General features: G+C 45.3%; 1 protein-coding gene across 7 annotated transcripts; it reads right to left on the bottom strand.

Moving 5' to 3' along the window:
* Window positions 1-6524: 6524 nt before the first annotated feature.
* On the bottom strand, window positions 6525-23184 carry ZNF671 (zinc finger protein 671). Of its 7 annotated transcripts, XM_067721163.1 has the most exons (7): window positions 22862-23184; window positions 14681-14742; window positions 12010-14369; window positions 11796-11902; window positions 9240-9366; window positions 8500-8622; window positions 6525-7886 (listed from the first exon to the last, which is right to left on the bottom strand). In XM_067721163.1, the coding sequence occupies exons 4-7, from the start codon at window positions 11796-11798 to the stop codon at window positions 6673-6675; spliced, it is 1467 nt and encodes a 488-aa protein (XP_067577264.1). In that variant the 5' UTR covers window positions 11799-11902; window positions 12010-14369; window positions 14681-14742; window positions 22862-23184; the 3' UTR covers window positions 6525-6672. The 7 variants fall into 7 exon arrangements, with proteins under 7 accessions (XP_067577264.1, XP_067577267.1, XP_067577266.1 ...); XM_067721166.1 differs by lacking the exon at window positions 11796-11902 and having other exon boundaries at window positions 12562-14369; XM_067721165.1 differs by lacking the exon at window positions 11796-11902.
* Between the last annotated feature and the right edge of the window lie 3685 nt (window positions 23185-26869).

A 26869-nucleotide genomic window follows, 5' to 3' on the forward strand; every position in this document is an offset into this window, starting at 1 on the left:
TTCCTTGACCAGGGATCGAACCCGTGCTCCCTGCATTGGGAGCACAGAGTCTTAGCCACTGGGCCACCAGGGAAGTCCCCAATATAAGTATCAATAAGTATCAATCTTTGTTGATACTTATTGAATTCTAGTGTTGTTTAATTGTCTGAGACTCACTTCCTGGATGGCTTCTCATTACTGTTACATTATTGTAAATTTTAACTGAATTATTAAAAGGATATTCTAAGTTTGTTTCTGAAGCTTATTACAGTCAAGCCATTCAAGATGGCTGCTGAACCCTGGCTTGTTCTTGTTCTCTGTACATCCCCTGATTGACCAGTCCCTGCTTCACTCACACGGCTATCCAATCCTCTTAATTATAGGACTTAATCAGTAACTGCTTATGTGCTTGCCCCCGGCCTCATCTGCTGGTTTCCCTGGTAACTGTTGAGGCAACCTGACGTCAATTCCTCCTATAAAAGGTAGCCTCCTTCTCCCCCAAGTAGCGAAGTTTGCTGCCATGTCCTGCCTGCCATCACAGTGGGATGTTGGTCCAGGACCTTTTACTTCAGTCTTGTTAAGATCCCCTATCCAATAAACTATTGATATCTCTGTCACTGACTCTGGGCTGTCTCTTCAGTCTTGAGGCTGGGAAAGTACAGAGCTTGCAGGCCTGTGGGGTGCAGCCCAACACACAGTAATCTATCTTTGGATGAAGGTCGAATGCCCTATGACCTGCAACCAGGAGATTATACGTATTGAAAAAGACATCAGATAAAGGACTCTTTACAGTCACATTGGAAGGGGCCATATCAGGCCACCTCTCCTGAATGCAAGTCTTTGTTTCTAACACTTGGCTTCAACTAACTGAGACCAGCACTACCAGACCAGGATGAGAAGACAACATTGGAAATAGAGAGCTGACCCAAAATGCCAGACCAGGCCTGTATACTAATTACTTTGTTAATTGCTCAGACTTCTCCTTGTGAACCAAACTTATTTTCCTTTGTCTCAATAATATGCAAGTTTCAAAAATTCAATTCAATTGCTGGGTTTGTGACCAATTACCTATGTCCAGCACTTCTGGACTACCCCAGTGGATTTCACCTCTCCAGGGTTCAGACTGGCTAGCCCTTAGGGATTTATCTTAGAAGAAATTCTAGTGCTGTGTAAGCCACTCCCAATATCACTAAATGGGACCTTCTAACATGGCCTATTAATGATACCTGTTCTGGGACTTCTCTGGTGGCACAGTGCTTAAGAATCCACCTGCCAATGCAGGGGACACGGGTTCGAGTCCTGGTCCAGAAGATCCCACGTGCCACGGAGCAACTAAGCCCGTGTGCCACAACTACTGAAGTCCATGCGCCTAGAGCCTGTGCTCTGCAACAAGAGAAGCCACTGCAATGAGAAGCCTGTGCACCACAATGAAGAGTGGCCCCTGCTCACCGTAACCTGAGAAAGCCTGCAAGCAGCAACGAAGACCCAATGCAGCCAAAAATAAATAAATAAATTTATTTTAAAAAAGGGTATTATCTAATTTTTAAAAAATGATACCTGTTCTGAACCTGGACCCTAAATATTCCTTTTCGCAGGATGTTAAATATATTGGGTTGTTCCTAATGGGATTCAGTGGATTTATGGAACAAGTTTATGGCCTTGGCTCCTCCTGAGTTGGTTAGAAAGATGCACATTTGGTTTCCCTTGGGCTTAAAGTCATCTATGGGTAGCCTCAGAAACAGCCCCTGCCAACTTGCCTTTAATGTGGGCTCACTGGGTTCTATCAGTTTTCCAACATGATTATTTGGCCACAGTATTTATTCCTTCACTTAGAGTAGAAGATTTCATTATTCACATAGAGGCTTTAACAAAATTCGCCCAGCAAGACTTAAACGATAGTAATCAAGCCATTAGCTTGCTCAATTTGGAAGTCTCCATGATAAAAGTGATCCTACAGAATTGCATGGCCCTCTATATATCAACTGCTTCCCAAGGGGGAACTTGTGCTATGATCCATGATGAATGTTGTGTTTTTATAAAGTCTGATGAGTCTTTTTTTTTTTCTTTTTTGTGGGCCATTTTTTTAAAACTCTTGATTGAATTTGTCACAATATTGCTTCTGTTTTATATTTTGGTTTTTTGGCTGCAAGGCATGTGGGATCTTAGCTTCCTGGCGAGGGATCGAACCCACACCCCCTGCATTGGAAGGTGAAGTCTTAACCACTGGACCACCAGGGAAGTCCCTGATGAGTCTTCTAAGATAACCCATCTTATAATATATGAAGAATCAAATTTCCACTCTGATTGATACCAGTTTGTGGGAAATACTGGGAAAATGGCTTGGTTCAGGAGGATCTTGGCTTAAATCTTTACTAATCATATTATTACTCCTATTGGCAATTTTAATTCCAATAATGCATTACAGTCAGAGTGAGGCAACAACCATACATAATGTCTGCCCATAAATTCCTTCATAAACCATGCTTTCACCTGCAAGCCTTCTATAGTATTACCATATTTCTTTAATTATATTGCCCTCTAAGTTTTTTGTTAGCTATTTAAGTTATAACAATACACTGATCATCAGGGCCTAGCAACTATAAATTTTTTTACCTCCTCACGTCTTTGTATTACCAATATCAATAAAAGTGAACTTGGGGTCCCATCTGGAGTTCATGAGACCCTGGCCTGCCTATTGCTCAGTCATAATCCTCCACATTTCCCTGGCTGGTTATAATCAGAACAGGTTCTGAAAAGATTAGATTCCTCCTTTTTATAATCTTAATACTTAAAAAATTAGTTAAGACTAGGATGAATTGAATTTGTCCCAGTTATTTGAACAGATTACCTATTTTTTTTACAGTGATCCATCACAATTTTAGTAGCCACTCCATCTATCTTCTTGTTAATGTCACTTTTAACGAACCACCTGAACATTTTTTTCTGATTCAATTCTGAGGTTTCTTTCATCTTATTTATATTGTTACCTTTCTTCTGAATAATCCTTACCTTTCTCCCCAGCATTAAGCCCTCCTCAACAGAGCTGACTAAGGAGATCCATAACATCATGCCTCACATCATACTGTCTCCCATTTTGTTTTTGTTTTTGGCCATGCCGCGCAGCTTGTAGGAATTGACCCCGAGTCATCGGCAGTGAAAGCGCAGTCTTAACCACTGGACCGCCAGGGAATTCCCTGGTCTCCGGTTTTATCGTGGTGTCAATCATCAGCTGGCTCAGAGGGAGGGAGATAAAAGGTACAGTATCATTCTGAATCATGGGGTGCCATTTACAGCTCTAATATCCTCTAGCTGCTTCCTTGATGGCTATATTTTTGCTAGAATAGGGGGTGGGAAGCAGCCAAGGAACCATATTCTTGGCTGACATCCCCTCAGTGTATTTTTTTAAATTTATTTATTTATGGCTGTGTTGGGTCTTCGTTTCTGTGCGAGGGCTTTCTCCTGTTGTGGCAAGCGGGGGCCACTCTTCATCGCGGTGCGCGGGCCTCTCACTATCGTGGCCTCTCTTGTTGCGGAGCACAGGCTCCAGACGCGCAGGCTCAGTAGTTGTGGCTCACGGGCCTAGTTGCTCCGCGGCATGTGGGATCTTCCCAGACCAGGGCTCGAACCCGTGTCCCCTGCATTGGCAGGCAGATTCTCAACCACTGTGCCACCAGGGAAGCCCGTCAGTGTATTTTTTTTAATTTATTTATTTGGCTGTGCGGGGTCTTCGTTGCAGCCTGCAGGATCTTTTTGTTTTTGTTTTTAGTTGCAGCATGCATACAGGATCTAGTTCCCTGACAAGGGATTGAACTTGCGCCCCCTGCACTGGGAGCCTGGAGTCTTTAACCACTGGACTGCCAGGGAAGTCCCCCTCAGTGTATTTCATTTGCAATCCATTTAGCAGGACCTACAGACTCCACATCTCACATATGTTTCTCCTCCTAGTCTTGAGTGCAGCTCTTGTGCAAACTCAACCCAGGGATGCCCTGGAAACCAGCCTGTTAACAAAAATCCTTCCTCACCACCCTCTGTCTTTCTTTCTGCACAACAACCACTTAGTCATTATTTGAATTAAAATAAGGGGTCGTATCAAATATTGTATTCTTATCACCAAGTGCAAACCTTTCACAAGTATTTTTTAAATTAATTAATTAATTTATTTATTTTTGGCTGCATTGGGTCTTCATTGCTGCGTGCAGGCTTTCTCTAGTTGCAGCGAGCGGTGCGCGGGCTTCTCATTGTGGTGACTTCTGTTGCGGGACACGGGTTCAGGCGCATAGGCTTCAGTAGTTGTGGCTCCCAGGCTCTAGAGCGCAGGCTCAGTAGTTGTGGCGCATAGGCTCAGTTGCTCCACGACATGTGAGATCTTCCTGGACCAGGGATCGAACCTGTGTACCCTGCATTGGCAGGCAGGTTCTTAACCATTGCGCCACCAGGGAAGTCCCCACAAGTATTATAATTGAAGATATTTTCAAGACTCCACAGAGCGGACTCCTATGAGGTTTTCTTAAAAGCAAAGCATGGGAGGGACTTCCTTGGTGACCCCCGGCTTCCACTGCAGGGGGCACAGTTCAATCCCTGGTTCGGTAACTAATATCCCACATGTTGCACAGCACAGACAAAAAAAATAAAGCAAAGCATGTGACATAGAAAGACAAAGAAAATGCAAGACTATATTGGGGGTCAGAGACCTCCAGGCAGTTTCCCAGACTCTTATTCACACAGTGCTGTGAGTCACTTCCAAATTAAGCCACAGACATCTGAGTGGTGAACTGTGGCTTGAGGAGAGCTCAAGTCAGAAGATACCAGCAGGGATTTTTATGCCCTTCTGGTAACAGTCGAGCCAGACTGCATAAACATTACCATTAGCAATCAAAGTGACCCTAGAGTTGTCACAGGATCTTTGGATATTAAACAACACAAAATAAATCCTGCTGTCCTTATCTTAGCAAAGGGTCAAAGCCAGATATTCAGAAGTCCCTAGAGATAAAGTTAGAACTTTTCCAGTCCAGTTTTAAACAAATTCTACCTTACATGAAACAAGTGCACAATATATCAAAATTTATGGTATGCTGCTGATATAGTACTACTTACAGGGAAACTTACGGAATAAATGACTACATTAGAAGGGGGTTCTCAAATAAATGACACAGTCCACCTTAAGAAAATAGAAAGGACAAGCTAAATCCTACAGGCAGCCCTATAATAAACCTCTTTCAATGGGAGTCACCAAAAACACTGGATAAGTCACAAAACCCACATCTCTGGAATCCTAGATCTCCATTCTCTCAACTATTTTCCTGCCTGCACAGCAATAGCCTTGACTTGATTCACTGAATCTAAGGGAATCCACAAAATGTTTATAGATTGTCCTGCAAGTGATATTGACCATAGGATAGATAATAGCTCTGAAGGTCCTGACAATTTCTGTACCTTCTCATCCTACACAGCCATAGCAGGAGAATATCTTAGCAGGTACCTTTAGCAGGTATATCTCTCTAGGGTGTTGTAATCTCTCCAACTACTTATTATTCACACCCAATGTTTCTGAACCATATGGTTTCCACCTGGCTCTTGTAGGTCTTCCAGCCAGTGACACCTGCCTACCGAATTCTGAACTCAGGCTCCTTGGCAGGTACCAGAGGCCAGCTGCCTCTTAATAATGCTTGGGAATAGGAAACATTCTATAGGAACAAGGGACCAACTGCTCTTCTTCATACTTACTTATGGACCCACAAATAAAACTAGCCTCCAGGCCACATGGTATGTCTCACAGAGCCCTGAAGTCATTCCTAGAAGGTCTTGGGTAGCAATGCAAATTGGGCCAATAGTGGACAGCTATTCTTTGCCATCATGCTGTCCTCTCTGAAGCACAGAAAACCAAGGATTCCCACAAAATCTGTTTATCATTTCATGCTGGTAGAACACAGTTGTGTCCTCAACACACTCCACACAATGAACAGAGCCCTCAAGATTAAAGGCAGCTCAGAGCAAGGACTTTATTATTGTACAAACACGAGCAAATGTGGGACACAGAGTTCCAGGGTTGTGGGACTTGGAGACTGTATACATCCACAATGAGACAAAGAAATACACGAAGGTATATCTCTGCAAGCTCCCTGGAGAGCCCATCTTATGAGCTGATTCTTTCCACACCTAAGCCAGTCAAAGGGTGAAAATGACGCCCCCTGTAGGCCACTGAGGCCAGTCATGACTCCTTTCAGGGACTGGAGAGATGGCAGAGGTCTGCCTGACTAAGCTTGTAACTGACACACCCTGTGGGACTTTGACAGATGGGAACAGCAGGATGCCTTCTACCAACTGGGAAAGGCACTAAGCAGTTTAGAATGTGCGCCACAGCTTCTAAAAGCACCTCACGTGTGTGGCACTCATCAGGAATCTTCCTGGTGTGGATGTTTGTATGTATGAGGTTTCACTTCTGACTGACGGCTCTCTCACAAAACCCACATTCAGGGCTTCACTCTGGGGACAGTTGTTAGGTTGAACAAGGAGACAGCACATTCCCTGTACTCTAAAGCCTTTGTCCAGCATGGACTTCCTGTGCCGAATAAGGTTTGGCCTTTGGGTGAAGGCTTTCCCACGTCTGCCGCACTCACAAGCACTGCTAGATACTCTCAAGTGTACAGCAAGTTGGGAGTGCTGGCTAAAAGGCTTCCTGCACTCAACGTACTCTCACGGCCTTTCTCCAGTGTGAGTCCTCTGGTGGAGAACAAGTGTGTGTCTGTGGTTGAAGTCCTTCCCACACTCCCTGCACTCAGAGGACCTTTCTCCAGTGTGAACCTTCCAGTGCCGAATAAGGTTTGGCCTTTGGGTGAAGGCTTTCCCACATCTGCTGCACTCGTAAGGCTTTTCTCCAGAGTGAACTTTTTGGTGCTGAAAGAGTTTGGAGATGCAGCTAAAGGCTTTCCCACATCTGCTGCATTCATAATCACTGCTATGAATTCGCCAGTGTACGTTAAGGTGGGAGCTTTGACTGAAGGACTTCCCGCACTCCCTGCACTCATAAGGCCTTTCTCCAGTGTGAGTCCTCTGGTGCAGAACCAGTGTGTGTCTGCGGTTGAATTCTTTCCCACACTCACTGCACACATAAGGCTTTGCTCCTGTGTGAACCTCCTGGTGTCGAATGAGGTTAGACTTGCTGCTAAAGAATTTTCCACAGTTACTGCACTGATAGAGCCTTTCACCTGTGTGAACTCGCCTGTGTTCAACAAGACCAGAGACTTGTCTAAAGAACTTCCCACACTCACTGCACTCAAAAGGCCTTTCTCCAGTGTGGACTGTCTGATGTTTAAAAAGGTCACAGCTTTGGCTAAAGAATTTCCCACATTGGCTGCACTCATAAGGCCTTTCTCCAGTGTGGATTCTCTGGTGCCTTGCAAGTGTGTCTTTCCGAGTGAACACTTTCCCACATTCACTACATTTATGAAGCTTCTGTCCAGTGCTAAGGGCTCCCCCAAGCTCAGTGCTCTTATGGGGCTTCATTCTGTCATGAGAAACCTGGTGCTGAAGGCCAGAGGTGGCTGGTAAGTCCACTCTGCCCTCACCATGTATGTAGGTCTTCTCTGGCACACAGATTCTGCAGCTTTTCACAGTGTCCCTGCCCTCATCCTTCCTGAAGAATTTCTCTCCACTGTGTTGCTTGTGGTGCTGGTGAAGGTCTGCACTGAACCAGAACTGCTTCCCATGTGCCTCACATATGTGTGGTTCCTGCCTGGCTTTCCCCCATGGGTATTCAGTCAGATGTAAGAAGTCTTTCAATATTGGGCCAGACATGTCACATGGGTGGGTTTTCAGACCTGCCACAGGAGTCCTGAACTGTGACACTCCTTCTAAATAAACACTCTGCTCAGAGGAAACAGCCTCAGCCTCCACTCCACACCAACAACCTGAAAGCAGAGAAGTGCCCAATGAGATGCATGTTGACTTTGAAGGAGGGGACAACCCCATCATAAATGTATCTGACACACCGAGGATAAGTCCATGGGACCGTTTACAGGACAGAGAGGCAGGGATAGGTTGAGGAAGGGATTGCTATGCAGTGCAGGGCCTCTGAAGGTCACAGAATGGGGGAGGCCTCCTGAAGGCAAGGACATGAGGGCAGAATGAGGACAGAATAGAGCAAACAGTTTCCAGTAGGACGTTGGCTGTTGGGACAGGCGAGTGCTAGGCAGAAGGGCATGTCCAGGCCCAGGAAACTCCAATCACAAGTAAGCAGCTGGTGTTCAAAGATTACTGAAGGATATGTGCACATCTCGTGACACATTAAGTGCAGGCCAATGTTGCAGACGAATGCGGAGTGAGCAGTAAGGAGGTATGGATGCAAGGTGGATGCCAGGGGCTAGAAGTCAGACTAGAAATAAGTCACAGTGTCCAGAATGGGGAAGGACATGTAGAAACACTGTGTGTCCACAGGCCTTGAAATCAAACACAGGTGGAAACAGTCAATATCTCTGGATTTGAACCCAACCTTGATCATGCCCTTCCTTGGTGTCCACTCACCAGGTCCAGGTCCCTTCTGAACCTCTTTCTCTGTGGCTGGAGTCATATCCACCTGGGCAGGCATCCAGGGCTCCTCCCCTTGTTCCAGCTGCGTGACTAAATATGATCTGGAGGATGTAATTCCTAAGCGAAACCCAGCACTGGTGAGTACTGGCTCAGAGAAACCCACCCTATGACAGACCATAAGTTAAAGAATAATAATTATTACTGGGACTTCCCTGGCAGTCCAGTGGTTAAGACCCTGTGCTTCCACTGCACGGGGTGTGGGTTCAATCCCTAGTCAGGGAACTAAGATCCTGCATGCCACACTACTCAGCCAAAATAATAATAATAATTATAATTATTACAAAAAGAACCATGAAGGAAGCATCCAAGAGTCTACATAAGTAGTGACTATGTGAGTGCCTGTAACTCCTGGTATAATGGAGCCCCAGAAAATGTCACCTGGAGGAAAGGGGCAGAACCTTGGGCACAGGGGTGTCATAATTCTAGACAGATTCACCAGCCCAGAAAGTGACCAAGACTATGGGTTCCATTGGGAAAACTATGTCTTGTGACCCCCAAACCTTTTGTTGCGTGGCTTTGGGGCTGCTCAGTAAGAAGTGAGGACACACCATCGAGCATAGCCCTGGCAGCCATGACACCTACTCCAGGAAACATGGCAAGAAAGCTGTGTGGGAAGGACAGAGTGGTCCCTGTGGGAAAGGAGAAAGGAGATGGAGTTGGTGTGAGGGTCTTACCCAGGGAGGCTAAAAGTGCAAAGTTCTCCAACATCACATCCCGGTACAGGAGTCTCTGATCCTCATCAAGGAGCACCCATTCTTCCCGGGAGAAGTACACAAACACGTCCTCAGAGATGGCACAGCCCTGCAAAGATGGGGACAGCAAGGTCCATGAAAAGTGTCTCAAGTGAGTATCCCCACTCTACCTACGCACAACAATGTCTTGCTCACCCATGTCCCGAGGTCCCCAAGTCAAACGAAGTACCAGGCATTGATACCATCGGTCCTTTCTCTCTCCTGACTACCCCCAGTGATCACTGTGTCAGCCCACAGCAACAACAAGCATGTTGGGAGATAGATGCCATTTAAGCTCTGAGCCTGGCCCAGTTCCCCTGGGGAACCCCACAGCATACTCCCTGGACATACTTCCTAAACCTGCACTCACTCTTTTCACTTAAGCCCCTCAAAACAGGGTCCTAGGCCAATCAGTTTACACTCCCTCCTCTCCTGCACATCACTCTTTGGACCATGCCTGCCTCACATCTTCAGCTACCTAAAACCAACTTTCTGGCCCACACCACAGACATTACCCTGGACTCCCCAGATGTCACTCTGTACACAGCATGGAGAGAACACTTGGCAATACAATCAGGATGCTATCTTGTCCCAAACCTCCAGTGGCCCCCACTGCCAAAGCCCCCATTCCTGCTTTAAAACCCTCCCAATCTGGCCCTTTTCCTTTCTTCAAATCACGGGCACCCAGAACCACATGCACACCTCAGTTACTCTGAGCCCTCTTCCATTTCTCAGTTGTACACTGTATTAAGTTTCCTATTACTGCTGTAACAAATCACTAGTAGCTCGGTGGCTTAAATCAACTCAAATTTATCATCTTACATCTGGAGGTTGTAAGTCCAAAATGGGCTTCACTAAGCTAAAGATCAAAATGTCAGCAGGATTGGGACTTCCCTGGTGGCACAGTGGTTAAGAATCCACCTTCCAATGCAGCGAGCCTGGGTTCGACCCCTGGTCAGGGAACTAGATTTCACATGCATGCCACAACTAAGAGTTTGCATGCCACAACTAAGGAGCCTGCCTGCCGAAACTAAGACCAAAAAAAAAAAAATGATGTCAGCAGCATTATATTCCTTCTGGCAGCTCCACAGAAGAATCTGTTTCCTTAGCTTTTCTAGCTTCTAAAAAACCACCTGCATTCTTGAGTCCTTGCCCCTTCCTCCATCGGCAAAGTCAGCAACTATCATTCTGACATCTGTTTCATTCCTCAAATCTCCTTCTTTGATTCTGATCCTCCTGTGATTACACTGGGTCCACGGGATAACCCAGGATAATCTGTCCATCTCAAGATCATTAGCTTAATCACATATATAAAGTCCCTGTTGCGGGACTTCCCTGGTGGCACAGAGGTTAAGACTTCGCGCTCCCAATTCAGGGGGCCTGGGTTCGTTCCCTTGTCAGGGAACTAGATCCCACATGCGTTCGGCAACCAAGAGTTTGGACAACTAAGGAGCAGTGAGCCTCAACTAAGGAGCCTGCCTGCTGCAACTAAGACCCAGCACAACCAAATAAATAAATAAACATTAAAAAAAAAAGTCCCTGTTGCCATGTGAGATAACACGTCCGAAGCTTCTAGGGATTAGAAAATGGACATCTTTGGGAGGTCATTAAGCTGCTTATCACATACATGTTTTCCCCACACCAGTCACAACTTTCCTACACCTAATTATCTGAAAATTAACTTTACAACAGACCTCCCCATTTCAGTGGCTGGCATTTCCATCCTTCCAGCAGCTAAACCCAAAGCTTTGGGTCATCTCTCCTTTACTTCCTTCTCTCACAATCCACTTCAGAAAATAAAATCAGCCCTAGTAAAGTATCAGCATGAGAACACAACCTCTGTGCCACCTTCACAGCAATCACTCTGGTGCAGCCCATCAATGCTCATTTAGACTGCTGCAGTAGTCTCCTCCCTGATTTCCCTGTGGTGTGACCATATATAAAAATAAAATTCTCACCTATAACCTCTGCAGCAACTGAACCGAAACAGTCAGAAATCTCATAAAAACTGCCTTCCTGGGACTTCCATGGTGGCACAGTGGTTAAGAATCCTCCTGCCAATGGAGGGGACACAGGTTCAAGCCCTGGTCCGGGAAGATCCCACATGCCGCGGAACAACTAAGCCCGTGCGCCACAACTACTGAGCTTGTGCTCTAGAGCCTGCATGCCACAACTACTGAAGCCCATGCCCCGCAACAAGAGAAGCCACCACCATGAGAAGCCCGCGCACTGCAACGAAGAGCGGCCCCCACTCGCCTCAACTAGAGAAAGCCCGTGCATAGCAACAAAGACCCAAAGGACCCAAAAAATAAATATATATATAAATTTATTTTAAAAAACCCCAAAACTGCCCTCTTCCCTTTACACCTATTTCCAACTTAGGGGCCAGTCAGCTTTCCCGCTCCCCTGCCCTCGAGCCTCAGCCAAAGGCAAGTGATGGTGCCCAACCCCCTTGCTATTAGCAAGCTCTGAATAAATGTGAATAATTTCCACACCTACCATCACTCCGTCTCCACCATCACTCTAGCCCTTCACTGTCTGTTCTCTCTGCTGCCAGAGGAAGACTGCTGAGACTCTGCTCCACTTTCCCCATGGCTCCCATCATCCTCAGAATAGAGGGCAAGACGCTCAGCTGGCCATTTCAGGCCTGAAACCTGTCCCCATGTTGTCTCCCCCAGAAAGGAAAGAGACTAATTGTTTGTTGGACACTCACAGCTCAGCTTCAACTCCAAGCATCTGAACATGCCTGGGACGCCTTCCATCCCTCATCTCTCTGGGTTCTACAGAAACTTCTCCATGTAACGATGGCTTAGACGGAGACTGCCTCCTCAGAGCCTGCAGACACAACTGCTGGGACAGGGGAGAGCAAAGACACGTAATCCCACATATTGGGAAGGTGAGGGCTCAGCTATCAGCTTGGCCACTGTCATTGGAGCCTGTGGGCAAAAGGGATGGGAACAGCCCATATCACACCAGGGGATGGAGGTGCTATTCCCGTCTCCAGGATTCTACAACCCCAGAAACGAGATGGGGTACCGGAAGCCCTGCCCCAAAGTGAAGTGCTCACAGAAAAAGGCCCCTCTCCTGGGCCATGATTGGCAGAGAGCTGACACCCTGTGGCACTGAGAATTCTGGGTACTGCAGTCTCCACCTTGACACCAGGTGTTGAGGGGCAGCCTGTGGTCAGAAGGTGGAAGGCAAAGGAATTGAGTGCCTACTGTCTTAGCCTGCCAGTTGCTCCCAAGCCTCAGGCTGCATTTCATACCTCAGAGTCTCTGTAACTGGATGAGGTTGGTACCAAACCCGAGTTCAGCTGCTCGCCACTCGAAAAGCCAATACTCGACAAACAAGTGTTGGTGGAAAAGGAAAAGTTGCTTTATTCAGGAGGCCAGCAATCTGGGAAGCTGGTGGACTAATGTCCTAAGACCATCTCCAAGTTGCTGGTTAGGAGACAGAGGTTTTAAAGGCCATATGAGGGAGGGGCTGCAGGGTGCATGATCCACTTGTGTTCAATTCTCAGATTGGTTGGCATCAAGGTGAAGTTTCGAGCATCAGCAATCTTCTGGTTTCAACCCGTCTGGGGTCTACGTGCTTGCGGTCAGCAGTTTTCCTCCGGTGGGGGTCGGCTTCATATAAAATCTCCAGTGCGCGCTTCATATCCTGAGCGTGATACAACGCTAGCTGTTTTGGAGGTTCACAGCCTGCAAATCCCAGCCTCATCCTTCCGAATTTGGGACCCAAGGCCAGCAGTTTCACCTCCATGTTGTGAAATGTAAAATGAAGATAAAACCTCCCTAGCAGACCTCTGTGAAATTGTTTAAATATTCCTCAAACATAAACGTCCATTCACTAAAACAGCAGAAAAAAATAGTGCCCATACCTTGGTGAGGTTAAGTATCAAGTGATTAAACCAGTGCAAGGTGCATGATTAGTGCTGAATACATGGTCCTTATCATCACAAACCTGGGCTCTCAGGTATCCATGTCGTAGGAGGTGAGTCAAGGCTGCCTACTTGCAGCATCTGTCAAAATTCACATACACAGGGCTTCCCTGGTGGCGCAGTGGTTGAGAGTCCGCCTGCCGATGCAGGGGACACGGGTTCGTGCCCCGGTCCGGGAAGATCCCACATGCCGCGGAGCAGCTGGGCCTGTGAGCCACGGCCGCTGAGCCTGCGCGTCCGGAGCCTGTGCTCCGCAACAGGAGAGGCAACAACAGTGAGAGGCCCACGTACCGCGAAAAAAAAAAGAAAAGAAAAAGAAAAAATTCACATACACATACCCTGAACCTACGAGTAGCCTTAACAGGAATGATTTAAAATTTTACAGGATAGCAGTGTACAATCTGTGCCATTTAAAATTATTTCAAGAAAAAAATAATCACACATATAGAATGACGTTATCAATTTCAGGTAGCCAGTTGCACTAGGGATATGTTCTAGACAAGATGATTCAAGATTTACAGTTTAAGAAATATTTTCCTGGGACTTTCCTGGCGGTACAGTGGTAAAGAATCCGCCTTACAGTGCAGGGGATGAGGCTTCGATTCCTGGTCAGGGAACTAAGATCCCACATGCTGTGGGGCAGCTAAGTCCATGCGCCACAACTACTGCGCTCGTGTGCCTCAACTAGAGAGCCTGCATGCCACAAACTACAGAGCCCACATGCTCTGTAACCTACGTGCCACAGATACAGAGCCTGCGCGCCACAGCTAGAGAGAAACCCACACGCTGCAATGAAAGATCCCACATACCACAACTAAGACCCGATGCAGCCAAAATAAAATAAATAAATAATCTAAAAAAATTTTTCCCTCAGGAGTAAGTACAGCATAGTGTTGTAGCATAATTCTTCTATATCTTACTTTCAAATTCACAATCTTTGAACTTGCATTAGAACCAATCATGTTGTGTTTGGCTTCAAATTCAGTGCAATCTAGCACATGGTGTCCAGTGTCTGACTTCACAGGCTGAGCTCTAGGGGGAGGCTTACCTGGGTTTGCAGCTGGTAACCCCATTACTGATTATAGTACCTTATGCAGAAAGCCTCACTCCTCCAAGCTTCAGTCCCCTCATTTCTGAAACGGGGAAATAACAGTATTCACAGCACATGGTTTTTGGGATTATTACCTGGGGAATTACATGACATCCTCTGGTCATTCTTCCAACAGTGCTTCAAACCCTTCCCAATGGAGGACAGAAAATGACTCCTGACCATCCACATTCTCTTGACTTGATTCAGAGGGTTTCAGGTGCTCAATTCCTCCAGGAACCAGAACCTCACCCCCACCAGACCCCCCCTCCCCCAACTATCCTCAGGTAAACTGGCTCCAGTTGGATCTGTGTAGTAAGTGGAAGCTCAGCCTGAATTCCCATGACTCAAGCTTACCAGATCCAGTCTCCAACAGGATTCCACCACTTGATACTGGGGTCCAAAGTGAGCACTAAACCCTGGGAAAAGGGAAAAAGTGCAGTCACTGAATTCTATGGAAAAGATTGCTCCATTTGTCTAGATCATCTTTAACTTCCCTCAGCAGAAGTGTTTTTGTAGATTTCAACTAAACTTTGAAGTTTTCAGTAATACTGAGAAAATAACTTTGTAGTTTTCAATAAAATACTTAGGAATGAATATAATGAAAGAACATGTACATGTTTCATTATATTCATTCCTAAGTATTTTTTATACTATAGATTTGTAAATTTTAATCATTCAATTTTTGCTTTCTGTGTATTGTTAACATATAGAACACAGTTCATTTACATCTATATCCCTGTCTACCACACACATGTGTATTTATACATATATATAAAGAGAAAGAGAACTGTACACAGCACTTTGCTACATTGTTATGCTAGTGAGTCCTCTGCATCAATTGATATGATATGATTTTTCTTCTTTTTTTTTCTTTAGCCTGTTAATATGTTGGATAACATTCTTTGCTCTTCTAATATTAAACAAACCTGGCACCACTGAAAGAAATCTCTCTTGGTCATGATATATAATTCTTTTTACACACTGCTGAATTTTATTTGCTAATACTATCTTAATGATATTTATATCTATTTTCATGAGGATAGTTCTACTAAAATTTTCAGATGTCTTACAATTTTCTTTACATTCTATTTTTTTTAATTAATTAATTTTATTTATTTATTTTTGGCTGTGTTTGGTCTTCATTGCCACGCGCAGGCTTTCTCTAGTTGTGGCGAGGGGGGCTACTCTTTGTTGCGATGCACAGGCGTCTCACTGCAGTGGCTTCTCTTGTTGTGGAGCACGGGCTCTAGGCACGCGGGCTTCAGTAGTTGCAGTACGTGGGCTCAGTAATTGTGGCTCACGTGTTCTAGAGCACAGGCTCAGTAGTTGTGGCGCACAGGCTTACCTGCTCTGCGGCATGTGGCAGGCGGATTCTTAACCACTGCGCCACAAGGGAAGCCCATCTTTACATTCTATTATGTGTTCTGTAAAGGCAGTTGTATTTGGTATGCAGTTCTAAAATATCAATGTGTTTGTAAATCTTGTCATATGCCTGATAATCACCTTGATTCCTTCTTCCATTGATTGCTCCTATTTTGGTCATTTAGGTTGGAGTTGTATTTGTTGTTCTAACTAATGCGATTTCCTCCTATGCCCTGTGTGTTCATCCCTTGGCAGTTTTAGACATTCAAGATAGTCTTTCACTCTTTGTTTATTTATTTTTTTTGCAGTACGCGGGCCTCTCACTGTTGTGGCGTCTCCCGTTGCGCAGCACAGGCTCCGGACGCCCAGGCTCAGCGGCCATGGCTCACGGGACCAGCCGCTCCGTGGTATGTGGGGTCTTCCCGGACCGGGGAACGAACCCGTGTCCCCTGCATCTGCAGGCGGACTCTCAACCACTGCGTCACCAGGGAAGCCCCAGTCTTTCACTCTTTAAATTTTGGCTGTCACGGGCTTTACAGAATAGAAGGCTGCAATTCTAAAAGAAATACATTCATTAATTTTCGACAAAATATATTTTGCTTGTTACTGATACATTTAAATTGTTCTTGTGACTTCCCTGGCAGTCCAGTGGTTAAGACTCCGTGCTTCCAATACAGGGAACGCAGGTTCAATCTCACATGCTGCATGGCACGGCCAAAAAAAAGTTAAAAAAAAAATTATTCTTGCCTGTTTCACAAAAATATGCTCCTAATTTATCTTCTATTGGTTTCCTTATTTCTTTTACTCTTTGATACTTAACAGTTCTTTAAAATTTAAATATCTGTGGATTTTCTAGGATATTTTAAAATTTCTAATTTAGTTTTGCTTTATTTAGAGAATATATTCTATACTGCTTCAATTTTAAAGCTTACTGAAAATTATTTTATGTCCCTAGCATTTGGTTTATCTTGGAGGAATGTACCATGTGTACCTGAAAAGAATGTGTATTCTGCTATAGACTGGAGTAATGTTTTATACATATCTACTGAATCAAGTTAGCTGATGATATTGGTCATGTCTTGTATATCCTTACGGTTTTCCTGCCTATTCTATTAATTATTGAAAGAGTTTTGAAAACCTGTTCTCAGGTACAAATACATTTAGCATATTCATTCATTCATTCATTCATTCATTCATTTGTGGCAGCACCACATGGCTAGTGGGATCTTTCTTCCCTGACCAGGGATAGAACCTGTGCCGCCTGCAGTAGAGCACAGAGTCCTAACCACTGGACCACCAGGTAATTCCCCATTTAGCATTTTAAAATCTTCTTGATTTAAATTACTTGTTTAATAAGATGTCCCTATGTTATCTTTGGTAATGTTATTTTTCCTAAAGTTGACATTTTCTTATATTACTATAACCTCTCCAACCCTCTTTTTAAAATAAATTTATTTATTTTTAGCTGCGTTGGGTCTTTGTTGCTGCATGCGGGCTTTCTCTAGTTGCAGTGAGCAGGGGCTACTCTTCGTTGCGGTGTGCAGGCTTCCCATTGCGGTGGCCTTTCATTGCGGAGCACAGGCTCTAGGTGCGCGGGCTTCAGTAGTTGTGGTTCACAGGCTCTACAGCTCAGGCTCAGTACTTGTGGCGCATGGTCGTAGCTGCTCCGTGGCATATGGGATCTTCCCGGACCAAGGCTCAAACTCGTGTCCCCTGCATTGACAGGCAGATTCTTAACCACTGCACCACCAGGGAAGTCCACTTCTCCAACCTTCTTATGGTTAATATTCATGTCTTATTTCATTCCATTCCTTTTAGCATATACTTATGTTTGTAATTAAGGATCATTTGTTATACGTTGCATGGAGTTTGCCCATGCATTTAATACAGTCTGACAATCTCTCCCTATAATTTAAATATATGAGATATTTAAAGCAATAAAACTGAAAAAGAATTGTGGGTACAAATGTATAACTTACTCGCTCTTATCTTCTTAGAAAGGGATAAATCAGACAAAGAATAAGCATATAAATGATATTAAAAATATAACATTCAGGGCTTCCCTGGTGGCACAGTGGTTGAGAATCTGCCTGCCAATGCAGGGGACATGGGTTCGAACCCTGGTCTGGGAAGATCCCACATGCCACGGAGCAACTGGGCCCGTGAGCCACAATTACTGAGCCTAAGCGTCTGGAGCCTGTGCTCCGCAACAAGAGAGGCTGCGATAGTGAGAGGCCTGCGCACCGCGATGAAGAGTGACCCCTGATTGCCACAACTAGAGAAAGCCCTCGCACAGAAGCGAAGACCCAACACAGCCATAAATAAATAAATAAATAAATTTAAAAATTCACGACATGTCAATATTTTAAAAAAATAATAATAATACTATAACATTCAGAAGATACACATTCATCTTGATTTTACACTGTTGAACATTTGAAAAATTACATTCACAAAGGGAAAATGAAGCCACAACACAGATCTCAAGTTTTATGAATTCTCTATGAATATATGTATATTTGTTTACTAGAGCAGTGTAATAATATGATTTATAACAATAAATACGTATTTGGTCTTTTAATTTTTAAAATAAATTTATTTGGCTACGTTGGGACTTTGTTATTGCGCGTGGGCTTTCTCTAGTTGCAGCAAGTGGGGGTTACTCTTTGTTGTGGTGCACGGACTTCTCAATGTAGTGGCTTCTCTTGTTGTGGAGCACGGGCTTCAGTAGTTGTGGCTCACGGGCTCTAGAGCACAGGCTCAGTAGTTGTAGCGCACGGGCTTGGTTGTTCAGCAGCATGTGGGATCTTCCCGGACCAGGGCTCGAACCCGTGTCCCCTGCACTGGCAGACGGATTCTTAACCACTGTGCCACTAGGGAAGTTCCCGTATTTGGTCTTTGTCCAGGTTTTGGGCACAGAACTCCTAAAACCTTAGGTATTTCCTAAGTGAGAAGAGCAATAAAAATGCCCTTATGAGGTTACTTTGGGAAAGCACAAAAGGATGGTGGGGCTGGTTTCCAGGAGAACCAACCACATGATTAGAGGGTTGGAATTTTCAGTCCTACCCCCTGACCTCTGAGGGGGTACAGCGGTCGGAGACTGAGTTCGATCGCCAATGGTCAAGGATGTAATCAATCATGCCTGTGAAATGAAGCCTCCATAAAACCCCAAAAGAATAGGGTTCAGAGAGCTTCCAAGTTGACGAACACATGGAGATGCAGGAAGAGCAATGTGCATGGGAACTCTGCACCCTTTCCCCATACCTTTCCCTGTATGCATCTCTTCCATGTGGCTGTTCTTGGGTTATATCTTTTTATAATAAACTGGTAATCTAGTTAGTAAAATGTTTCTCTGAGTTCTGTGAGCCACTATAAGAAAATTGATTGAACCTGAAAAGGAAGCTGTTGGAACCTCCAATCAGTTCAGAAACCCAGGTGAAAACATGGACTTAACGACTGGTGTCTGAAAGGGTGTGTGTGGGGTGGGGTGAGTCTTATGGGACTGAGATCTTAACCTGTGGGATCTGATGCTATCTCTGTGTAAACAGTGTCAGAATTGACTTGAATTATAGGACACTCAGCTGACGTGGGAAAATTGCTTATTGGTGTAAGAAAACCCACCCATACACAATAGAATTGGTGAGACCATAATCTTTAGCAGCCTTTCTCAAATGGGGTTCCATGAGAGAATTTGTGCCCACAGAAAATGGTTTCAGTGGATACTGTCTTAAATACCCGAAGGAAAGTACATGCCTAGGACCAGTCTAAATGCATATAAGAATAATCAGTTCACTACCTACAATGGATTCCTTGGGAAACTAATGCTTAATTCTCTCATAAAATCAATTGGATAGAGTATACAAAGGGAGAATAATATAGGAATTTCAATAACACAAACTATCTTTCCTGGCTGTTTTGTAGCTCATGAAGAAGATCAGAATAATATCACCCCAAAATATGCCTCTTTGACATAAAAATTATTTTGAGCTGAAGGCAGTGAGAAACAGCAAACACAGAAAAAGCTCCCCCTTTTCTACCTAAAGGCAAGATATAAATTCTCCTTTTATTGGAGACAGATTATCAGCCCAGAGACTGGCACCAAAGGAATCTGCAATCAAACCATACAATATTAGGTTCCTCCTCCATATTTACCTTCTCGGTTTGCTGCCCTTGGAAGCCTAAAACTGCTTTTCTTCATTCTGTCATTTGTCTACAAATTTACTCTTCTTTGTCGAAGATACTAATATAAACTAGAATTCTAAGTCACCAATTCCAGTTACTTTTGGTTTAGGTTTCTCCCATGTGTTGTGTGCTGCACATATTAATATACTGTTTTTCTCATTAGTCTGTTTTTTTCTTAAGGAGACCCAGCTGAAAACCTAAGATTGGCAGAGATAGAGTTTTGCCTCTCCTACACTAATTAAAATTACAAATAGTATACAGAAGTGTGGGCAGAAACATTTCCTGTGTTGGGACAACTTGTTAGAGGAATTCTTTGGTAGGAACTTCCTGTGAGGCAAGAAGCATGTCCTCCTTGGAACATTTAGTCAAGAACAAGGAGACGGACTTCCCTGGTAGTGCAGTGGCTAAGACTCTGTGCTCCCAATGCAGGGGGCCCGGGTTCGATCCCTGGTCAGGGAACTATATCTCACAAGCTGCAATGAAGATCGAAGATCCCGCCACAACTAAGACCCGGAACAACCAAATAAATAAATAAATAACAAAGACTAAAACACAAGGAGGCACCCCAATGTTCACTGCAGCACTATTCACAATAGTCAGGACATGGAAGCAACCTAAATGTTCATAAACAGAGGAATGGATAAAGCTGTGGTACATATATACAATGCATTACTCAGCCATAAAACGGAACGAAATTGGGTTATTTGTAGAGATGTGGATGGACCTAGAGACTGTCATACAGAGTGAAGTAAGTCAGAAAGAGAAAAACAAATATTGTATATTAACATATATATGTGGAATCTAGAAAAATGGTATAGATGATCTTATTTGCAAAGCAGAAATAGAGACACAGACTTTGAGAACAAACGTATGGACACCAAGGAGGGAAAGGGGGTGGTGGTGGGATGAATTGGGAGGTTGGAATTGACATATATACACTATCGATACTATGTATAAAAGAGATAACTAATGAGAACCTGCTGTGTAGCTCAGGGAACTCTACTCAGTGCTCTGCAGTGACCTAAATGGGAAGGAAATCCCAAAAAGGGGAGACATATGTCTACATATAGCTGATTCACTTTGCTGTACAGTAGAAACTAACACAACATTGTAAAGCAACTACCCTCCAATAAAAATTAATTAAACACACACACACACACACACACACACACACACACACACACACAGAGGCTGGGACAATCTATCATACGGCATTTGAGAGATTTTGTGGCTTTGGCAAGACTGAGTAAAGTGGAATCACTCCTGACACTGGAGGAGATTTTCAGTGTGTGTTTCTCTTACAACAGGTTGTTCAAAAGCAAGGGTAACTGTCATCAGGCAGCTATTTTACGACACCCCATCTTCTTCTGCCAGGCCAGGTTCCTTGTGCCCTACAAAGCATTCTCCTCATGCAGACACTGGATAAACAGAATGCCCCTCCTTTGTGGAGGGAAGTCTCAGAAATGCCCACCCTCCCCCCCCACCTCCATCCACAGCCCTCCCATCTCACCCCAAGGACCATTTGAAATAACATACTTAAGATTGCTACCCATGGGACCTCCCTGGTGGCACAGTGGTTAAGAATCATCCTGCCAATGCAGGGGACACATGTTCAATCCCTGGTCTGGGAAGAGCCCACATGTTGCGGAGCAACTAAGCCCGTGTGCCACAACTACTGAGCCCGCACGCTAGAGCCCACGAGCCACAAATACTGAGCCCACGAGCCACAACTACGGAAGCCCGTGCGCCTAAAGCCTGTGCTGCGCAACAAGGGAAGCCACCACAGTGAGAAGCCTGCACACCGCGACAAAGAATAGCCCCCACTCGCCACAACCAGAGAAAGCCCATGCGCAGCAACGAAGACCCAACGCAGGCACAAATTTTAAAAATAAATAAATTTATATATAAAAAAAAGGATTGCTACCCCTAAATCTGATCTCCAGGCCTTGACCTAGTCCAGACCACTCTCTACACCCTGTGGACATCTCCAACCCAGCCCCTTCTGCAGAACGCCAGACCTTCCAGTCCAGCTGCTCATGTGACACCTCCACTCTGGGATATCTCAGAATCAACCATGTCCACTCTGAAACCTGCTCCCTAGTTTGACTTCCTGATTTCCGTTTTCAAAATGTCCATGAGGGCTTCCCTAGTGGCGCAGTGGTTGAGAGTCCGCCTGACGACGCAGGGGACACAGTTTCGTGCCCCGGTCCGGGAAGATCCCACATGCCGCGGAGCGGCTGGGCCCTTGAGCCATGGCCGCTGAGCCTGCGCGTCCGGAGCCTGTGCTCCGCAACGGGAGAGGCCGGAACAGTGAGAGGCCCACACACAACGCAAAAAAAAAAAAAAAAAATGTCCATGAAAACAAAAACGAAAAAATTTAAAACTTGTTTTTTCACTTACTATCAATCACAGCCTCATCTGATGCAGGAGGAAATGTTGTTGTTGGTATCTTTAAAATAAATCCAGAACCTGATCACTTCTTCCCCCTCTCCTGGCTCTCGAGTCCATCCACCGTCAAAACATTTCTTGAAGCCGCTGCAGTGGCGTCTTTACCAATCTCCACGCATTCATCCTCACATTCCCTGCCCCAACCTAATCTGTTTCGCCCAGCGCAAAATGTGGGATAGTTTTAAAATCTCCACTCAGATCAAGTACTCCTTCTATTCGAAACTCTTATGGCTCCCAGAGCCCTCAGAATGAAAGTACAACTCCTCAACCCAGGTGTGACTCCTCACATCCTGCTCGATGCTGACACGACACGGATCCCCGATCTCCCCAATGCCTCTGGCTCAGTCCGACTTCCAAGCCTTTGCACCTGTCGATCCCTCTGCCTGACCCCCTCTCACACGCACAATCACACTGTCAGAAACAGGGACCCCACAATCCCGGACACCGGGCCTGGGCTGCAGGCACGGGAGCAGGCGCCCCGCACTCGGGGCTTTAGTGTCTGGTGGGGTGAGGGCGCTGAGGGCCCGGAGGAGGAGCGTGTACCTGAGGGGGTTCCCTCAGCGCGGCCGCCGCCATCGGGGTCTGTGGGCGGAGTGCGCAGGGAGAGGCAGGCATCCGGATTGAGGACCTGGATACCGCGGTCCCAAGCCCTGCCCCGGCGGCAGGGTCAAGGCAGGCGTCGCCACCGCCGAACTTTGTCTCGCCTCCGAGCGGGGGGGACAACGCCTACTCACGCGTCTTCCCGATTCCTCCACCCTCGGTCCAGACCAAGCATTCAAGAGCCCCCTAGCGCTTAGATCCTCACAAGAACCGACAAAATGTCTGGTTGCGCCTAAGATGCCGGAAGCCCCGCTCCGACGTCTTCCGCACGCACGGAAACGCCCCTCTCCCGGGTCTTCATTGGACGTGTGGCGCAGAGCCTTCTGGGTAATGTAGTTCTTGGTGAACCATCGGCCTAGGCACAGGTTCAGGTTCAGGGCCTGGGCCTGAGCTCCTGGGGAAAGGCTGGGTACCACAAAAGGAGTTTGTAAGTGGTACACCTAATTCCCGAGGGTGGGCGAGGCTTAGCTCCTCTTCAAGGGCCCGCACGCAGATTCAGTGGATTGCTGTCTGCACTAATTAAATAAGTGTTTGGAGTCATATTATTTCGGATTGTCTGGAAAGCTGCAAAACCAAAAGGACACACCACACCAAGTTTCTCTCGTCCATTCATACCTGGGAGCTAGTAACCATTACCTTGTTGCCTTTTAAATACATTCTGGGGACTTTCCTGGTGGTCCAGTGGGTAAGACTCCACGCTCCCAACGCAGGGGCCCTGTGTTCCATCCCTGGTCGGGGAACTAGATCCCACATGCATGCCACAACTAAAGATCCCGCATGCTGCAACTAAGACCTGGTGCAGCCAAAACAAATAAATAAATGTATTTTTAACGTTAAAAAAAATACATTTGGACTGAAGCTTTAGGTTCAGTGTTGTTACTTTCAGTTCTTGTTAGGGACAAAAAAGGAAATATTCCAGACAGGGCCATGGAGTGGAAGAAGAGAGAGGGATGTTGAGGTACTCTGGAGCCAGTAGATAGATTTCCTCAGAAAACTTTTCTCCTGCCTGTATAATCAGTGATTGTATTCATCCCAGGAAGCAGCACTTTTTTCCAGGTAATATTTCTTACTTGGTATACTGAGACGGGCTGGGACCTGGGACCCTTTGCTGCAGTGCTGAAGTTCTTGCACCTGGACACACCTTTCCTCAAGCAACAAAATACGAAGAAACTGTATGGGACTGAAAATAACTGCGTGCACGCTCGGTTGGGGCAAATTCTGGAACCAAAAGATACAAAGAGACCAAAAAAACCCAACTGCCATTTTTGAAGGGCCTGGAGCAAAAACAGGGTGTTGGGAGCAAGAGCAGGGTACTGTGCAAGCCCCCCTGCATACAGCACCACATAAGGTGTGGGCAAAACACCTAAGCCGCCCCTCCAGCCAGACCCCTGGACACACCCCTTCCCTCACCCCATATAAGGAACAAGCTTGCTCCCCCTTGGGGATCCGGCAAGCAAGGGAACTTGTTTGTTCTCACTGCCCCCTGCTGCAGCAGGGGCCTCAATAAAGCCTTGCCTGAATTTCTTGTCTGGACTCTAGTCAATTTCTATTTATTGGGGAAGGCCAAGAACTCTGGTCTGTAACAATACCACCATATATAGAATTGCTTTTAACATCTGAGACCTCTTAGAAAAGAAGTGCTACCATTTGAATGCTATTTCCTGCCTGAACAGTGACCATCATCGTCACATTGGGAGCATGAGCCCAAAATGGGTCATATGATACCTGAGATAAATGTTTGGGACACCATGAGGTCATCTCCTTGCTGTGACGTGATCACCAGGGGTGTGCACCAGGGATCTGCACAGGGAGTTGACATTATCAGTGAAAAAAATTCCCGAGAGTTATTGATAATGATTCTGCAGCTATTTGAAGAGAGTGGAGAAAATAGCTCTGAGGAAACATTTACAATAGCTGTAAAAAGGTAATTTTGAGCCTGAGTACTGAAGTATGAAAACTGAGAGAATGAAGCTGAGCAGATAAAGGGTTTATTCATGAGGCAGCCAAACAAGGAGACAGAACAAATCGCAAATCCATCTCCCTGAAGGTGAGAGGCTCTGAATACTTATGGGATAAACCTGAAGTGTGGGGAGCATGGGGGAAGGTGATTAGAGATAAGAAAAAGGTGAAGTAATCATGGTTTTGCACAACAAAGCTACATGCTTCTCCATGGGACACATGTTCAGAAAATGACGACATTAGCATGTTCTAAGGGTGGAGTCTTTGGCCCTCTGATGTCAAATGGTAACTGATTGGATAACTTGTGCGTGCCCAGTTGAAGAGTTTGTTGTCCCAATCAGTCTTGACTGGCTCAAGCTTGAACTGGACCCAGCTGACTCCAAGTTCGTGAAAAAAATCTCTGGCAAACATCTTAATTGTTTAGGCCGTGTGATGCTTGGATGACATTCAAGTTTTTATAGAAACAACTGAAGCAAATTTGATCAGTGAAGGCATTTTACAATTCAGTATTTATTAAGCAAGTTATAGTTTAATGGATCTTACTGACGACTCCTCTCAATTTCGATAGTAGCTATGTGTTTTGTGCAGGTTTCAGACTATTGATAACCAATGTCTCCCTTGCCTGTATTGACAGTGACTGTGTCCTACTCAACAAGGAACACTGTTTAATCCATATTACATATCTTACTCCACAATATTCCTCTGCCCTAATCATCCCAGGGCCAGGCTCCAGGCAACTAGAGATCACCCCTGTGCCCTAAGTCTCACATGAGTTATTCAAGTACCCAATCTTAAACTGTTTACTCTGCCCTTGCCTTCCTTTGCCTTGAAACCCCATAAAGGATCTGGCGTAGACCTTCCCCTCCCTCATTTCTTCTGCCTCCTGACAACTCTGGTGTTTTTCCCTGGGTGAAATATGGCACTGGGTGGCATATGGTAACAACTCCCCTCTGGACACTGTGAGCAAAATAAACTTCTTCCTTCCAAGCCTCATTCTCCCTTACTTTTGTGGCCACAGTGACATTACTGTACCATATCCAGCATTTCTATTTTTAGAACAAGTGTCCTCATGGAGAGAATGGTTTAGTTTGGGACAGGAGGAGAGCCCCATGATGCTCAGGGATTACTAGCAACACCATCTGAGGTCAAAAGTTCATGAATAACAGAAGTAAAACCAATGAATCACCAAAGCAGTAATTTGTGAAAGTTTATTGTACACACACCAAAAAGACAGTATGCAAACGAGGAACACTCATACCAAAATGTAGTATAAGACGCAGGGGTATATTGTTACAAAGCAACTTAGATAATGAGAAACCAGGGACTGTTTATTCATCTTATTGATTGCTTATGGTATTAGAATTTTCTTAAATGATAGGAAATTGGTCAGTAGTTACCTCACACCAACCTTGAGAAACAGTTCAAGTTTTGCTTATAATTTCTGAAGGCATAGCCAGAAATGACCCAGGACAAATTAGTCTTGCAAAATAAGCTAAATTAAGCGCTGTTTTTGTGAGATTAAACTGGTTTTGTCTGCTCGCGGAATTTTCAAGGCTCGTCTCTGTTTTTTATTTTAACACTGGGAAATCTCTACCTTTTGCTGGCAGTCGTGGGCACTAATTTGGATTTTTTTTGTTTTGGTTTAATATTCATTTATTTAGTATTTTTTTTTGGCTGGGCCGGGTCTTAGTTGTGGCCTGCAGGCTTCTTAGTTGTGGCATGATGCGGGATCTAGTTCCTTGACCAGGGATCGAACCTGGGCCTCCTGCATTGGGAGCTTGGAGTCTTACCACTGGACCACCAGGGAAGTCCTGTGGGCAATACTTTGTGAGGCTCTGCATTGTCTGTTCCAAGAGTGACTTTATCTTCCTACCCTAAATTGCTGGGCCTGTGACAACTCTGCAGGACCTGGCCCCTGTCAAAGCTTGGCAGGGGTAAGGGGATGAATAGTCAATGCTATCTCTCCCCATCATGCAAGTCTGCCTGGACAAA

The sequence above is a fragment of the Pseudorca crassidens genome, chromosome 20 (assembly GCF_039906515.1).
Source record: "Pseudorca crassidens isolate mPseCra1 chromosome 20, mPseCra1.hap1, whole genome shotgun sequence".
Lineage (NCBI taxonomy): Eukaryota > Metazoa > Chordata > Mammalia > Artiodactyla > Delphinidae > Pseudorca > Pseudorca crassidens.

Excerpts from the sequence above, each read along its gene's own strand:
- ZNF671 (XM_067721161.1), bottom strand. The coding sequence starts at position 22,933 with ATGCCTGCCTCTCCCTGCGCACTCCGCCCACAGACCCCGATGGCGGCG. Across the intron at positions 9,367-22,861 it reads CGCTGAGGGAACCCCCTCAG|GGCTGTGCCATCTCTGAGGA; the intron begins GTACACGCTCCT and ends CCATCTTTGCAG. Across the intron at positions 8,623-9,239 it reads TGCACTTTTAGCCTCCCTGG|GAATTACATCCTCCAGATCA; the intron begins GTAAGACCCTCA and ends GGTTTCGCTTAG.